This window comes from Hippocampus bargibanti, linkage group LG06 (assembly GCF_051943395.1).
Source record: "Hippocampus bargibanti isolate YZ-2025 linkage group LG06, ASM5194339v1, whole genome shotgun sequence".
In the NCBI taxonomy this organism is placed as follows: domain Eukaryota; kingdom Metazoa; phylum Chordata; class Actinopteri; order Syngnathiformes; family Syngnathidae; genus Hippocampus; species Hippocampus bargibanti.
In genome coordinates this window covers 29,003,587-29,020,707 of record NC_142739.1, presented here as the reverse complement: position 1 = coordinate 29,020,707, position 17,121 = coordinate 29,003,587, and the positions used below count along the sequence as shown (strand labels likewise).

At 40.5% G+C, this 17,121-nt stretch overlaps 2 protein-coding genes across 4 annotated transcripts; one reads left to right on the top strand and one right to left on the bottom strand.

The window, feature by feature from the left end:
- The first annotated feature begins 275 nt into the window (after positions 1–275).
- Positions 276–8,808, top strand: wnt4b (wingless-type MMTV integration site family, member 4b). 3 transcript variants are annotated; one of them, XM_088998077.1, is made up of 9 exons: positions 276–433; positions 2,616–2,832; positions 4,214–4,367; positions 5,105–5,189; positions 5,308–5,439; positions 6,438–6,580; positions 6,661–6,801; positions 6,864–7,026; positions 7,136–8,808. In XM_088998077.1, the coding sequence occupies exons 2-9, from the start codon at positions 2,744–2,746 to the stop codon at positions 7,303–7,305; spliced, it is 1,077 nt and encodes a 358-aa protein (XP_088854203.1). In that variant the 5' UTR covers positions 276–433; positions 2,616–2,743; the 3' UTR covers positions 7,306–8,808. The 3 variants fall into 3 exon arrangements, with proteins under 3 accessions (XP_088854203.1, XP_088854201.1, XP_088854202.1); XM_088998075.1 differs by having other exon boundaries at positions 6,864–8,808; XM_088998076.1 differs by lacking the exon at positions 276–433 and having other exon boundaries at positions 2,488–2,832; positions 6,864–8,808.
- Positions 8,809–10,518: 1,710 nt separating this feature from the next.
- On the bottom strand, positions 10,519–17,057 carry cdc42l (cell division cycle 42, like). The gene is made up of 6 exons (XM_088999405.1): positions 16,885–17,057; positions 14,410–14,514; positions 14,250–14,322; positions 14,051–14,160; positions 12,530–12,727; positions 10,519–11,249 (listed from the first exon to the last, which is right to left on the bottom strand). Exons 2-6 carry the CDS (start codon positions 14,512–14,514, stop codon positions 11,160–11,162), a joined length of 576 nt encoding a protein of 191 aa, XP_088855531.1. The 5' UTR covers positions 16,885–17,057; the 3' UTR covers positions 10,519–11,159.
- Between the last annotated feature and the right edge of the window lie 64 nt (positions 17,058–17,121).

Genomic DNA, 17,121 nt, shown 5'->3' with positions numbered 1-17,121 from the left:
GTGTACGTGACCAATCCCACCCCCCCCCCCCCACCCCCCCATCCTCGTTCCCACCCTCACTTGGGCCGCCCGCCCTCTTTATAACCCAACGGTCGCCACTTGCAACCTGGAACTTGTTACGCACGCACGATGGAACCCGCTCATGACGCACTGCTCCAAACGGATATTTGATAGATGCTTCCGGAAGTACTTCCGATCATTTAGTTTTTTTTTTTTCAGTCAAAGTCAACACGTGGACTTGTATTTTTTTTGGGGGGGTGGTGGTGTAGGGGGGTGGGGGGTGGGTGGAGGTCCGAAGAACATGCATGCAGTTTGCGGGAAAAGTCGACATGAGTATGCTGAGCGGAAAAAAAAAATCATATCAATCATAACTTGGATTAAATTTGAATTTGATCTGCAAATATTAAACTGGAGACCACAGCGCTGCAGACTGGTAAGTTGTCATTTTACTGTTTGTATTCTTGCCCCCAAAAATATCAGAATATAATCAAGGAGTTATTTCATTATTAAATGTATTTGTATTTCTTTATTTTTAATGGAAAATCAGGATAAAGGAATTCTAAGATTTAAATTTTCCTTTTTTTTGACACGTCTAAGTACCGTATTTTCTGCACTATAAGGCGCACCTAAAAGAAAAAAAAAATATCCAAAGCTGACCATGCGCCTGATAATGCGGTGCACCTTATGCATGGAAAATGTTTTAAAATATGTCATTTGTTTAAGCTGCGCCTTATAATGCAGTGCGCCTTATGTCTGGAAAAGGTTTTTAAATGTGTCATTCGTTGAAGGTGCGCTTTATAATGCGGTGCGCCTTATGTATGGAAAAAGAAAGGTTTCGAAATATGTCATTCGTTGAAGGTGCGCTTTATAATGCGGTGCACCTTATGCATGGAAAACTTTTAAAAATGTCATTCATTGAAGGTGCCCCTTATAATGTGGTGCATCTTATGTATGGAAAAAGAAAGGTTTTGAAATATGTAATTCGTTGAAGGTGCGCCTTATAATGCGGTGCACCTTATGCATGGAAAATGTTTTAAAATGTCATTCGTTGAAGCTGCGCCTTATAATGCGGTGCGCCTTATGTATGGAAAACGTTTTTAAATGTGTCCTTCATTGAAGGTGCGCCTTATAATGCGGTGCGCCTTATGCATGAAAAACGTTTTAAAATGTGTCATTGATTGCAGGTGCCTCTTGTAATGCGGTGCACCTTATGTATGGATAAGGAAAGGTTTCTAAATATGCAAGTCGTTGAAGGTGCGCCTTATATTCCAGAAAATATGGAATTTTAAAATGTACTTGAATTATTACAATGTACGATAATTATTACTTTAATTAATTTTTACAGTAAAAATATTTGTTTTAACTGCTGAGGAATAAGAGTAAGAATTATTGAAATCTATTGAAAAATGTAATCCAATAATTATTTTGTTTTTTTTCTCCCCTTGCAAAAATTAGGATACAATTATTCAAAAATAAGATGGAAAATACATTATATTTCTCCCACCATGCACCCCCACAAATACAAAAAAATTGCAGTACGAAAAATTGTCAAGGTGAGACATGACTCCATTTTCTGCCGAGTTTTCAGTGGACAATTCATACCGCCCTAATAAAAATATGAAATATTCAATCTTTTTTGCATCGATTCACCACAAAAATCACAGCCTGTAAAATCACAATAGAGCAACTTTTCTCGCACTATTTTTTTTGGAAATAAATATCAACAAAGTATCCCTAGTTAACATCCAGCACATAATTGGCCAAAATTGGTGATATAGATGTAAACAGTGATACCTCCATTTACGAACGTTTTAGCTCACGAACTTTTCACCTTACGAACATTAAATTCGCGAGAATATAATCTTGAGGGACAAACTAGTTTTCGGCGGACTAGTTTTCGTCACCACCTTTCATTGAGTGCGGACGTGGGTTGTTATCGACTGGAGTACTTTTGCTCTTATGGGACCGAAAAAGACTCCACCACGGATTAGTGTTCAGCCGAAGAGGACACAAAAGAAAATTATAGTCGAGAAGAAGAAGGAGATCATCGAGAAACACAAATGAGGTGTGCGTTTGTGTGACTTAGCGTCTCACTACCAGTATGCTAAGTCGACCATTGCTACGTGTGGCTAAGGGTGTTACATCAACGACCATCACAAAGGTAAATAAAACAACTTTATTATATAGTTACAGTTTACAACGACGCACTTATTATACATAAATAAGGTATATTTTGTGTAGTTTTAAGGCTTATTTAGTCAAAAATTATCTTTTATGGGGACTTGGGAACAGATTATTCTCATTTTAATGGTTTCCTATGGGAAATTAATGTTTGGAATACACACTTGTCGCCTTACACACTTTCTGGGAACTAATGAAGTTCGTGAGCTGAGGTATCACTGTGTGATACCTCACTGTGTATATATGTATGTATACACACACACACACACTTTTTTTTTTTTTTGATTGACATTTGGGCTAAGCAAGTCGCAAAGCTGATCGTGGAGGGAAAAAAAAAGATGTAAAAACCTCTCGCACGCTTCCAAAAAAATGTCACAAAAAGTGCTCGGGGAGGTCACTTTCCACTAATGGGTTCTTGACTTCATTGCTAACAGCTATGAGGGGCTCAAATCCGGGTTCAGGAACATAAGCTCACGGACCACCTGTCCAGAGGACTCCTCCCCCCCCCCCCCCTCTCCACCTGACCTGACGCACCCGGACGGGACGACGGCCGAACAGTCTGATGCCAAGCGTCTCCACTGTCAATCTCACGGCACCACTCCTCCTTCTGTTGCTATGGGCGACGCAGCCCGCCATGGCAACCAACTGGCTGTAAGTCGAGCGCGGGTGGTGAAAAGAAGGGCGTTTGTTTGTCATGCTGTAACGTTTCAAAGATAGTGACATGTCTCCCCAAATCCTTTTCAGCGGTTCACCGTTTATTTTTTTTTTGTGTCTCCCCCGTCGGTGACCTTTGCTTTTTCTTTGCCGTCACCGAGGCTTCTTCATTTGTGTGCGCCGCCCCCCCCCCCCCCCCCCTCACCCCTCACCCAAAAGTCGGGCGATCTTTAGGCACCATCCATGAGTTCTTTGCGGCATGTTCGTGAATTATGATCCCCTTTTGGACTCCCTGTGCGTCACAAAACTATAAAGGGGCTCCCAAAATGCATTCAAAATACAGAAATATTTGTTAAAAAAAAGTCACAAAAAGTGGATTAAAAGATTAATCAGAGATAATAAATGTTTGAAAATGACTTTGAATTGTGGGAAAAAGTGAAAACTGGTATAGTGAGTTGTTTTTAAGGCATGGCAAAAAATGGCCGCCAGTGACAAGCTCGGGTGGCCTAAGCTTGTTGGCCTTTTGGTCCGCTCGCCGTGTATTGGTGAAATAAATAACACTAAAATCTCAAAACACATTTACTTGGGTCTGTGTTTATCAAGGAAAATTCCCAGTGTCTTCTATTTATTCCACAACAGCATGCAGTTAGCAAGCTAGCTAACGGGCTATACGTCTGTACTCTGAAAACTAAAATGGCCGCCACAATTTACAAAGCCGCTTGATGTCATTTTTCGGCCTCCCAAGTCAGATCACATCTCACATTTCGAACCCCATGCACCCGCCTGTTGTGCAACCGCTAGTTTAGCGGCGTCCCATATGCCTTTTAGCTCAGAAGCTAGCTGGTGGATAGCCCCATAACAAACCGGCGGGATTATATTTGAGTACAGACTCAGATCTATAAAAGTAAAAATGTGTCAATTATGTATAATACTATTTTTCCCGAATCATTTTCCATTTTGTTATCTCGGCACAATGGGGGCAGGGGGGCTATCTATCTATCTACCGAGCTAGCTATCCATCCAGCTATCGAGCTATCTATCAAGCTAGCTAGCTATTTCAAGATATCTAGCTATCTAGTTATTTCGCTACTTAATTCCTCCATATGTACCTATCTACTTATCTATCTAGCTATTGAGCTAGCTATCGAGCTACCCATCTATCAAGCTATTGACCTAGCTATCAAGCTATCTAGTTTTTTTGCTACCTAGCTATCTATTTATCGAGCTAGCTATCGAGCTATCACGCTGTCTAGTTATTTCGCTACCTAGCTACCTGCCTATCTACCTATCCATCCTTTTTTTGGGCGGTGGGGGTTTGTTTACTCCCACTACTGCTGAAGTGTGTGTGAACCTATTCTATTCCGCCCTGTGTCATCAGCTCCCTGGCAAGGTTGCCACGTTCCAGGCCCGTGTCCGGTGCCGCACCATGTGCGCGGCTGAGGGGGCTGACCCCGGGGCAGGTGGGGGTGTGCAGGGCACGGGGGGAGGTCATGGAGTCGGTACGCAAGGCTGCCGAGATGGTCATAGAGGAGGTAGGATAACATTTTTACAACACCCATTTTCGAAAGAGCCGAACGGGTAGTAACCGGGAGTCCATTCCTGTCTGACGTTGGGTGGGAATCGGGTTCGACCCTGAACTGGTCGCCAGTCAATAGCCGGACACATCTCGACAAACGCGCACTGGATCTACAGACACACCTAATGTCCAATTTAGAGTCTTCAATGAACCTAACATTCAAGTCTTCAATGAGTCTTCACTGAACCTAACATCCAAGCGAGATATGCTAACTGTGCTAACTCTTTTACGACAGCAGCTAAGCACTAAATCTTCCCCCTTTTTTGTTTTTATACAAGTCATTTTAAAAGCCCCGAATCTGATTTATTTGACATTCAGGACGCTGTGATTTGTGGATTTGGGCACCAGTGAAGAGCATTGCTCATATTTTAAGTCTATAAAACATGAATGACACTTGTCGCTATCATAAACTAGGAGCAACTTTAATAATTGAACCATAGCCATGTGAAGAGCTGAAATTTACGAGAGCTTCCTCATAAAGATAATTAGGACAGTTTTGATTTACACAGTTTGAGATTACGTCACCTCATGATGTCATGAGAACCCGACAGAATGTTTGGACTCGGTGCCAGACACGAAGACTCGCGACTACGTAGAGCTTACGACTGAGCTAAAGTCGATGTTTCTACAATCTGTGAGAAAGCCGCAATATTTGAGAACGAATTGAAAATCCCGATTACGCTTCCAATCCAGTGCCAGCACCAATTCCGGAACCGCCGCTGGAACTGTTCCACCACCCCCAGAGGGATCAATGTTTTCGGCAGAGTCATGAACCAAGGTGTGCTACCAAGATAAGCGCCTCCATTTTGACCCTTGGAAAAATATCTGAAATTTCCCACATAGGTTTTTACTTCCTGTTTCTTGGGGGGGTGGGCGTGTTTGTTTTTTTTAAACAGGTACTCGCGAGGCAGCCTTTGTGCACGCTTTGTCCTCGGCAGCCGTGGCGGTGGCCGTGACCCGGGCGTGCACGCGTGGGGAACTGGAGAGGTGCGGCTGTGACAGGAAGGTCAGGGGGGTGAGCCCCGAGGGTGAGCATGGATTCTGTTACGTGGGAAATTTTCTGCAAAGGGGTTTAGGAGGATAACGCAATGACTCACTTCTCAAGGACGTGTTGGTACGGTACCACCAGAGTCAAAAAGTGTCAAAGGTGTTGTGGGTTTGAGAAGGAAAATTGGCTTTTGATCAATATCGTTGATATTGAAAGACCAAAAGGATCCCACCCTAGGAATTTAAGGATCTGCTGATGACTCAACAAAGACTCCCGAACACTTGTTGTTGATCTCTGGTCCGTCACTCCCACCCCGTCAGGTTTCTGTCGTCAATCACTAGTTCTGGCCTTAGCACGTTTGCCCGTCTCTGTGGCTCTTTGGTGGTCTGCTCGGACCACACCAAACCAGTGGATTACAGACATTTTTATAACTTGGTCTCTGAATGGACAGTCAAGTGAACAATTCCATACTGGGTTATTTGACGTGCTTTAGGCCTTTGAGGTTGATATTTGGAGTATTTTCCCACCGGTCCAGTGCTTCTGTGGAGACATTTACACACTTAGAGACAAATGGTACCCAAGTCCAGTCCTCAAGAACCCCTATCCAGTCTAGTTTAGATGTCGCCCTTATCGAACGTACCCGAATCCAAAGTCAGCTAATCAGCAAGGTTTACGGAAGCCTGGAAAGGATTCTGGTGATTTCAATCAGGTACGTTGAAGGAGGAAGGCATCAAAAGAAATGGGACAGGATCAGGGATTTGGGGACCTGACTTGGGACACCCTTGATTGAGGGTATTTTAATGTCCATTCTTGGTAGTATCAAGAATTGGAAAGGTACAGAAAACCCCACACCAGAAGGGTAAAGCAGATTCAAACGCCAAATCGAAGAACCCTAAAGCGCTTTAAGCTTAAGCGCCAGGTAACCGTCCCAGACATGGAAACTATTTGGGTAAACTGCTATCATTAATAGCAGAGTCATCGGAAACTTTGTGGATCTGAACCGAAGGAAGTTTCACTTCTTTGCTGTCCACCACAAAGGTTTCCAGTGGTCAGGCTGCAGCGACAACCTATCCTACGGCGTCGCCTTCTCCCAAACGTTTGCGGATGAACCGGAACGAGCCCGGGGGCTGTCTGCCGGCCGACCGCTGATGAACCTTCACAACAACGAAGCCGGTCGAAAGGTGTTTCCTAACATCTTCCGTTCGATTCGCTCCCAACTTTGGGGGCTTTGGCGGTGATTGTGGACGTCTTCCATCCACAGGCCATCCTTCACAACATGCAGGTGGAGTGCAAGTGTCATGGCGTGTCTGGATCCTGCGAGCTGAGGACTTGCTGGAAAGTCATGCCACCGTTCCGCCGAGTCGGCATCGTCCTCAAGGAACGCTTCGACGGAGCCACGGAGGTACCGCGCCGACACACCTCGGTCACTCAAATACCAACATGACCGAGACATTCCTCCGGTAGGTCCGCCTGACTCGCATCGGATCAAGGACTGCTTTGCTCCCTCGCGACCCCCAAGTGAAACCCCCTGCTGCTCGAGACCTGGTGTACCTTGCACCATCCCCTGATTTCTGCCAGATGGACCCTGACAATGGTATCCCCGGAACGGCGGGCAGGAGATGCAACGGTGATTTGTTTTTATCCCTCCAGAGACAAAAATCTGTTTATCCGGATTTTTCCCAACCAAAGTCTGATTTCCGGCTCTTTTTTGTCAATTCCGCTTCCTCCCCCACCAGGAACCTCGCGGTTAGCACCGGACGGCTGCGAACTGGTGTGCTGCGGGCCGGGCTATCGGGCGGGCAGGGCCGAGGTGGTGCAACGGTGCTCCTGCAAGTTCTCCTGGTGCTGCTCGGTCCGATGCCAACAGTGCAAGAACACCGTCACCGTTCACACCTGCAGAGTTTGAAGTCGCTACAGCCCCGACCACCCCGGTGTCCTTCCGCCCGATTAAAATAAATCTAACACCTTAGAAGAGCAAATCCCAAACAAACACTCAACAGAGACTCTTGACACTCCTAGTCCACGGGACAAGGATAGGACTATTTTGACCACAGATGACATGTTTATCTAACGCTTAACCATCTTACTTAAGTAACGAAGCAGCGAGACTGTTCTGAATTGAAGCGCACAAGTCAGCCAAAAACCCTAACCAAAATCCAAACGGGGGTTCCATTCGCACCTCTGGCACGTTCCGAAAACTCTGAAACCGACAAGCGGCAGGCACAGACGTGCATGCGGCACATTAGCATGCTCACGCTGAAAAGCGGTTTTTGAGCATTGAGTCCTCCATACCCCGGACATTCATCTTCAGGACCACGGACTAGTTTTTTGCTTGTAATAATACCGTGGACCGCGAGTCAAACAGTCATTCATGAGCATCAACTATACCACTTCATACAGTTGTCCATGTGCTAGCATGCTCGTTGCCCCCACTAGCAAGAAACAATGATTGCTGTTTTTGTACCCCCGAGCTGTCCTACTTCCGAGGACTATGAGTGCTTGAAAAGGTAAACCTCAAGATGCTATGAAGGATAGAGTCTGCTGAAACTAGTAAAACAGCTCATACAACCCTGGACCCATCATTGGTGCCACTTCATACAGTTGTCCATGTCCTAGCATGCTCGTTGCCCCCACTAGCAAGAAAAAATGATTGCTGTTTTTGTATCCTGGAGTTGTCATACGTTCAAGGACAATGAGCGCTTGAAAGGTAAACCTCAAGATGGATATCAAGGATATAGTTTGCTCAAACTACTAAAACAGTTCATACAAACCGGGACAGCACAAAATCCCGCTGGCTAACATTGAGCGTTTCCCCCGAGCGGTACGAGTAGCGCGCAGATGTTAGCTACTTGATCTCCTGCGACTAGAATGTGGAATAAACGCTGCGTTTTCCCTCCAAGTCGCCTCAACTCCTCCGCTAACCGCTTGGACTGAACCGACGACGCTCTCAAAGCAGACTGTAAAACGGCACGAGCGTAAAAGTTTTTTGAGTTTACCCTCTTCCAGTTTTATTTATTGCACACCGGAGCCGTGTCGCTGGATTTCAGCCTCCAGCAGACACGCCAAAAAATTAACTACTACTGACAACCGTGTCCCGTTTTGTGCTTTGCCGCCAAAAGTCGTACGTACGGGCAAGTTGGCGCGCTCTTAGCTTAGCACGTGTCGTCTAATAAAAAGTGTCGTAGTTTTGTACCTATGAGGTTGTGGAAGTGCTTTTTTTTTGTCTGGTTGTGTTTAGTCACCCGTGTTTATTTATATATTTATATATTTTTTTATTGATTGGTCTATTTATTTGATTGTTTTTTAATGTGTTTATTTGTTTATCAATTTATATATTTACCCATGTATTTATTTATTTAGATGTATTCATATTTATTTAGTTATTTATCCATCTTTTCTTATTTATTTATCGATATATTTATTTTTTTATTAATATTTATATATCTGTCTATTTAATCATTTTTTTTTATTTTTTTAAACTATTGCCTGCAGGTCCAACTTTTTCGAGGCTACGTAAAAAAAAAAAAAAAAAAAAAAAAAAAAAAAAGTCGGTTGCGTCCGTGTCATTTCAATCATTTTATTAACAAACATGACGCGATTACAAACTCCCATCAATTTCCTACCCAAGTTTAACATCCCAATCGTTCCAAGATGAAGATGGATGTAAAATATTACAGCTGAACTTTTATCAGTTTGGCAATTAACAATCACCCTGTTTGTAGTCTAGTGATGTCACACACACACACACACACACACACACACACACACACACACACACACACACACACACACACACACACACACACACACACACAAACTAAAATAAAAAACCTCAAGTTTCAAGAAAGGGCAAAAGAGGGGGGAGGGTGGGAATAAAAATAAAACATTTACTCCTATGAATTTCCCAAAATAAAGTCACATAAAATCAATGTAATGTACACAAAGAAAGAATAAACGATCTATTCTTTTTAAGTCACCTGCAGAAGGAGGAAGGAAAAAAAAAATCCCCCCCCCCCCACCTCAAACTATGGAAGAGCATTATGGCCAGGTTGAAATATTTTTTTTTAGAGATGGGGTATTATTCTGAGGGAAAAGTCGCAAATTTGCGAGTTTCAAACTCGCAAATTGGCTAGATTCAAACTCGCAAATTTGCTAGCTTTAAAGTCACAAATTTGCTTGATTTAAAGTCACAAATTTGCTTGATTCAAACTTGCAAATTTGCGACATTTAAAGTCACAAATTTGTTAGATTTAAAGTCACAAATTTGCTAGATTTGTAGTCTCAAATTTGCTAGATTTAAAGACACAAATTTGCAAGATTTAAAGACACAAATTTGCTAGATTCGAATTTGCAAATTTGCTACATTTAAAGTCATAAATTTGCTAGATTTAAAGCAACATTATTTGCGACATTTAAAGTCACAAATTTGCTAGATTTAAAGTCACAAATTTGCTAGATTTAAAGTCACAAATTTGCTAGATTCAAACTCGCAAATTTACGAGATTTAGTCACAAATTTGCTACATTTAAAGTCACAAATTTGCTAGATTTAAAGTCACAAATTTGCTCGATTTAAAGTCACAAATTTGCTAGATTTTAAGTAACAAATTTGCTAGATTTAAAGTCAAATTTGCCAGATATAAAGTGACAAATTTGCTAGATTCAAAGTCACAAATTTGCTAGATTTAAAGTCACAAATTTGCTAGATTTAAAGTCACAAATTTGCTAAATTCAAACTCGCAAATTTGTGACTTTAAATCAAGCAAATTTGTGACTTTAAATTTAGCAAATTTGCAAGTTTGAATCTAGCAAATTTGTGACTTTAAAACTAGCAAATTTGTGACTTTAAATCTAGCAAATTTGTGACTTTAAATCTAGCAAATTTGTCACTTTAAATCCAGCAAATTTGTGACTTTAAATCGAGCTAATTTTTGTCATTAAATCCAGCAAATTTGTGAGTAAATCTAGCAGATTTGTGCATTTAAATCTCGCAAATTTGTGACTTTAAATCTAGCAAATTTGTAACTTTAAATCGAGCAGATTTGCGAGTTTGAAACTCACAAATTTGCGACTTTTTTTCTCAGAATAATACCCCATCTTTAATATATATATATATATATATATATATATATTTCAACCTGGCCCTAATGCTCTTCCGTATCAAGCCCCCCCCCCCATCACCAAAAGAGCACCGCATTTATTTGGAGTGTCCTGAATCTCATGTGCTTCCACCAATCCAAATCAACCAGGAAAAAGTCGACAGTACCACGGTAGCCTTTTTACATGACAACTAAAGTCCGCTGGAAACTAAAAAGTAAATCTTGTTTCTTTTTGTTATTTTTGATTTTCTCGCATCAAATTGGGGGGAGAGGGGAAGCAGCAGGCAGTTCAAAAGTCAAAAGCAAATGATACCCCCTCCCAAAAAAAAAAATCAGTTCTGAGGGAGGTAAGAGGGGGTTCCTGCCCCTTTTTGCGGAGAACACAACTCGAAACAAAAAGCTTTGGCGAAAATGGCTGCACTGCACACTGACCTTTTCACTCCTTGTTTCTTTCAACTCTTTTATTTTGAAGGCACTCATCGCAACAAACCCCCCGTTTTTTTTAATCCGCTTGGTACCTTCCCCCCCCTTTTTTTGTCTCAATTGGCCACCGAACTAAACTCACCGTCATTTGGATATCGCCCCAAAAACCACCACCCTAACAAAACCCCCCGCAAATATGTTTTCTTATATACCGTTCGGTGTCTTGAGTGCCTCTGGGCCTATAGCAGGACGCACTTCTTCTTGCTTTTGCCCTCGGGGGGCTCCAAAGCAGCCAGGATGGCCTCGTCGAACACATTCTTGAGACCTCGCTGTGTCGACAGAACAAAAGCAGGCGATGGTGTCAAACGTCGGAACGCAATTGGGAATTTTTTCTTGGACCAATAAAAGAACGCTTTCGGAAAGGCTCAAATAGGATATTTTGATTAATACAGTGATACCTCAGTTTACGAAGTTAATTGGTTCCCAGAGAGTGTGTATAAGGCGAAAGGTTCGTCCGCCAAATATTTATTTCCCATAAGAAACCATTAAGATGAAAATAATCCGTTCCCAGGACCCCATAAAACCTAATTTTCTACTTAATAAGCCTTAAAACTACACAAAATATACCTTGTTTTATGTATAATAAATGTGCTATTGTATTGTAATTAAAGAAATAAACAGTACAGTATAATAAAGTCATTTTAATTACCTTTGTGATGGTTCTTCCAGGTTGCCTCTTGATGATATCCAAGTGAAGTTGCCGTGCTTTTTCGGCGACAATAATAATAATACATTTCATTTGTAAGCGTCTTTCAAAACTCTCAAGGTCAGAGAATGCATTTTTCTGTGGGTGAGCAGTGGCCGCCACACGCGCCAGCGGTGATTCAACCCGCAAGTAAATAGATAGAAAGCTAGTTAGCTAATAGATAGCCAATAGATAACCAGCTAGACAACTAGCTATATAATGGATAGCCAGCGAGATAGCTAGTCTGTCTTATTTTGTTGTATTTATCCGCCGCTCCGTGAAAATCTTGTCTGACATTAAACCGGTCCGTGGCGCAAAAAAGGACCACTGGCTTATATAACATAGAAACACCCTTAGCCACACGTAGCAATGGTCGACTTAGCATAGTGGTACTGGGACGCTAAATCGCACCAACGCACAGCTCGTTCGTGTTCTTCGATGATCTTCTTCTGCTCGACCATCATTTTCTTTTGTGTCCTCTTCGGCTTAACACTAGCCTGTGGTGGGGTCTTTTTCGGTCCCATAATGGCAGAGTACTCCACTCGATAACAAAACACATCTGCACTCAAAGAAAGTGGGTGTGGAAAACTAGTCCGCCAGCCACCGTGTGGAAACTTGTCCGTATGCCAAGATTATATTTTCGCAAATTTAATGTTCGTAAAGCGAAAAGTTCGTATGCTAAAGCGTTCGTAAACTGAGGTATCACTGTATTACGTTTGTGGAATATCAAGACCAAATCTTTTCGTCAAACAGTACCCGATAAACTCGACACTCGACAACACCTTCCCCACTCCTTTCAAATTTCTCGGGACACACGCCGCAGTTTTTACGACCCCTTTCTTCTGAGGAAACGTGGCGCCATACCTGTGTGAGAGCAGAGCACTCGACGTATTTGACAGCCCGCAATTCCCGGCCCAGCTTTTCGGCACTCTCAGGGTACAGGGGGCGCTGTTTGTTCTTGGCCAGTTTCTCAATGGTGTTGCTGTCCTCCCGCAGGTCCACTTGAGTGCCCACCAGCAGGAAAGGCGTACGAGGGCAGTGGTGGGAAATCTCAGGAACCCACTGAAGAAGATAAAGGGCGGGGGGGGGGGGGGTGAAGGAGGTGATATTTGATGCTTAACGTCTTTTTTTTTGTTTGTTTGTCGTTGAAAAATATTCCATACATCGAAGCCGTTGCTTTGGTGACCCCCGCCCCTCAAAATTTTATTTAATTATTTATTTGTTTATCTATTTTTTACTCGTTTTTATTTATTTGTTGATTTATCCATCTATTTACATAGTTAATTTAGGTGTGTGTATTTATCTGTGTATATATATATATATATATATATATATATATATATATATATTTAGCTGTATGTATTTATTTATATACTTTTAACATTAATTAATTTATCTGTCTATTTATTTAGCCATCTACTTATTTTTAAATTTATTTATTCATGCATCTAATTATTTATCTGTCTCTTTATTTATTTACATTTATTTAGGTGTATTTATTTACATATTTATAACATTTATCTGTCTACTTAGCCCTGTGTTTTTATATTTATTTCTTTAATTTATTTAGTTTCTATATTTAGAACTTTAATTTTGTATTTAAATTTTAATAAATAAAAAATACATTTTATATTTATTAATTTATGTTTATATTTATTTGTTTATCCATCTATTTATTAATCCATTTATTTCCATATATATAGTTATTTAGGTGTATTTATTTATGTATTGATATATTTTTAACATTAATTAATTTATCTGTCTTTTTCTAGCCATCTATTTATTTATCATCTTATTTATTCATCCATGTATTTATTTATGTTTATTAAGGTGTATTTATTTATCTATTTGCACACTGCATATTTATACAAAATATTATATCTATTTATTTGCTTGTTTTGTATTTATTTATTTGTACATCCATCTATTTATTTATCCTTCGATTTATTTATATCTATTTATTTAGGTGTATTTCTGCATTTATTTACCTATTTCTATATTTTTAAATTGTACTTATTTGTCTCTTTATTTGCTTGTTTATTATGTATTTATGTATTTGTTTATCCATCGATTTTTTTAATTTATATTTATTTATTAATTTTGTTATTTATCCATCTAATTTTTTTAATTTATTTATCAATACATATTGATTTATTTGTATGTATTTATTTCTCCATTTTTGTTTAGTTAGTTATTGATTTAGTTAGTTATTTGTCTGTTTATTATCTATATATTTATTTGTTGGTTTATTCATTTATTTCTGGACTGGTCCGAGCGCAAAGTAAGAGAAAACTAGCAAGGAAACGAGCGGTAGTTGCGGTCACAAATGAAACTGTGTTACAAAAGTAGATCTAAATTAGAAGGCGAATTAAGAGCCAAAGCGACCTTCTCTTTGACGTTTTCAAATGACGACGGGGAGACGACAGAGAAGCACACAAGGAACACATCTGTCTGCGGGTAGCTTAGAGGACGCAGTCTGTCGTAGTCCTCTTGACCTGAGCACGCATGGCAAAAATTTTTTTTTTTTTTTGTCACGCGGTCGGACAGTCATCAAATCATTTCAATTCCAGTGAGAATTCCTTACCTGCAGTGTCAAAAAGGCCTAGTGTGTAAGGCTCACCCCCGATCATCACCGTCACTGCATAGTTGTCAAAAACCTTATTAAAAAAAAAAGATGTATTGTTCATTTCCTCTCCCAAACAAATCAAGCAGAAAATGTCATTCCCTTGACAAGATAATCTGACCGTAGGCACATATTCTGAGGGGAATTTGTTGGTCGTGTAGGAGATGAGTAAGCAGGTCTTTCCAACCGCACCATCCCCGACGACGACGCATTTTATAGTCTGCATCTGTTGAGAGAAAAAGAAAGAAACATCAAAATATAATATGAAAATGGTCCAAAAGTCCAACTTTAAAAATAATCACTTAAGTTTTGATTTTTCTGATTTTTTTTATGTTTTTTGTCATTTATTTTGTCTAAAAAAAGATCCAAAAGTCCAACTTAAAAAAAAAAAAAAATCACTTGATTTTTGATTTTTTTTTGTCTCAAAAAATAAATGAATAAATAAATTTGTTATTTCGTTTTTGTTTTTTTTTACTTCAAGATGGCGCCGCGAGAGTGGTTGCCTTTCCAGTAGTTCCTGTATTTTATTTTTCTACTTCTTTCTTTCCATTCATTTTCCTTTCATAACTGTGCTGCTATGAAATGTAAATTTTCTCCACTGCGAGACGAATTAAGGTACATCCAATCCAATCCAAATTCTCAAACAAATAGTTTTTCACACACAATCAGTGTGGTGACAAATTTTTGATACTAAATGTTCTGTAACTATTTTTTTTCATATTGAGTTTGGGCAAAAGGGCTTGAAATATCAAGATATATTGAATTATGAAATTCATCAAAAACAAGTACAGTGATACCTCGGCTTACGAACGCTTTAGCTAACGGATTTTTCGCCTTACGAACGTTAAATTCGGGAAAAGATAATCTTGGCAAACAAACTTTTTGGGGAAACACACGGAGCGCCACAATGAGTGATGTGGCGTTCACGAACGAGCTGGTTCTCCTAACAAGTAGCTGAAAATGGCAGCTGACTTTTTTTTTGGCCTCTATTCCCCGCCCCCAGTCTTCGGTTAAAGCCACACGTGATTGGTCAAGATCCGTGGTAGAGTCAGAAGGCGACACACGCAGCAGTGAGCGGCGGGAGGGATTACAGAAACACACACACACACGAAAGCTTGATACAAAAAACAAAAGTGAAATGGTGAGAAAATGGATAGAAAACAGGAAAATTTGGACTCGTTTCAACTTTATTGATAGTTCAAAGGCAGAGTGTAGACTGCAAGGTTAAAATACCCCATCAATCAGGCTCCACAAATAACCCACACAAGCCATCTGTACAATTTGAAGACAACATACAAGCAAGGGAACCAGCTATTAATGAAGTTTCTAGTGTGTCTGCCTGCATCTGTTGCTGTTGCAATATCACAACTTCAAAGATGAACAACCCAGAGCTCCTTGAGACACTTTATGCAAACAGATCAACAAACCATCAACGACCATCACTTCATCCAGTACAGTTTATTTCTTTAATTAAAATACCGTATCACATTTATTATACATAACATAAGGTATTTTGTGTGTCGTTTTAAGGCTTATTTAGTTGAAAATTATGTTTTATGGAAACTTGGGAATGGATTATTATCATTTCAATGGTTTACTATGGGAAATTAATGTTTGGAATACACACTTTTCGCCTTACACACACTTTCTGGGAACCAATTAAGTTCATAAGCCAAGGTATCACTGTATATCGGAGTCCTAAAATGAAGACAAAACAGGAAGGAAGAAGATTGAGTAAGACTTGCTGGCTGAACAATTCATCAAATTCAAACCGGCAATGCGATGGAGGAGGGAATAATTTTCAAATCACATAGCCTGAATTTTTTTTGGGGGGAGGGGGGCAGCTGTATTTCAGTTGGTCCGCTTTCATGTTTATAGGTTATAAGTCATTGTAAACACTTCAAAGATTTCAAATCAACAACTCAAATGCCTTTGATATGAATTTGCGATTCATTTGGTCGAACGTGATGCTGGCCAACTGCACAGTGAAGAAATATGAAATTCATGTTCAAATCGTCATGACCTGTTTAAAGGGCCAACTATTCATTCGCTGTATTATCTGGAGTTTAAATCACTTTCTAATCGCTGGTGAACTTCATATTTTAGAAGGCTTTTTTTCCTGCTTTAAGAGGATTTGCTGGGAACTGAGTGAGGCTCGTCGTGTCGGACTTGTTAATACACGTTAAAGAAAAAGAAAAAAAAAGGGGGGGGGCGAACGCGGACCACTTCCGCACAGGCCATTTAACATTCTACCACAAACAGACGTAATAATCGTCCTAATATAAGAATTCCGCTATTTAAATCATGAAAGTAATCTTATATAAACATCAAAAGCTTCGAAGGGAGGCGGGGGGTGTGACTAAAGGGGCACAAAGGCTCGAGCGACAATACAAAAGACAAATAAAATGTAAAGTCGCCTTTGTCGTGTCAAATGATCACCGCGCACTACTTTAAAAAATGATATTAATTCTTTGAGACGTAAAATGTGCTAAATGTGACAAGTGCATAAAGCAGATCGATGCTAGTAGCTTCAGCATAATTACGCACACGTACAGCTCGGTGGCCTTCGCCAAGACTGGCAGTCGAATTTACTCACTTTTTTAGTCGGTGTGAGTCGCGAACCCTCCAAACGTTCTCGTGCGCGTGTCCACTTGTGGGAAAAGCGCAAATGTGGCCGTTCGAAGAGGTTTTTACAACTCTACTCGCCGTTTTTCCCTTCCGACAGGTTAGGCGTTGGTTACATCCGGGTTTGAGGGTCGGAAGACTTTTTGCGCATGCGCGCAACCGACTTGCAGAAATCGCGTCCGCACATGAAACAGCGCCACGGAGAGGA

Excerpts from the sequence above, each read along its gene's own strand:
- wnt4b (XM_088998075.1), top strand. The coding sequence starts at position 2,744 with ATGCCAAGCGTCTCCACTGTCAATCTCACGGCACCACTCCTCCTTCTG. Across the intron at positions 2,833-4,213 it reads GCCATGGCAACCAACTGGCT|CTCCCTGGCAAGGTTGCCAC; the intron begins GTAAGTCGAGCG and ends CTGTGTCATCAG. Across the intron at positions 6,581-6,660 it reads ACAACGAAGCCGGTCGAAAG|GCCATCCTTCACAACATGCA; the intron begins GTGTTTCCTAAC and ends TTCCATCCACAG.
- cdc42l (XM_088999405.1), bottom strand. The coding sequence starts at position 14,514 with ATGCAGACTATAAAATGCGTCGTCGTCGGGGATGGTGCGGTTGGAAAG. Across the intron at positions 14,161-14,249 it reads AGGCCTTTTTGACACTGCAG|GTCAAGAGGACTACGACAGA; the intron begins GTAAGGAATTCT and ends ATGCGTGCTCAG. Across the intron at positions 12,728-14,050 it reads TTGAAAACGTCAAAGAGAAG|TGGGTTCCTGAGATTTCCCA; the intron begins GTCGCTTTGGCT and ends TATCTTCTTCAG.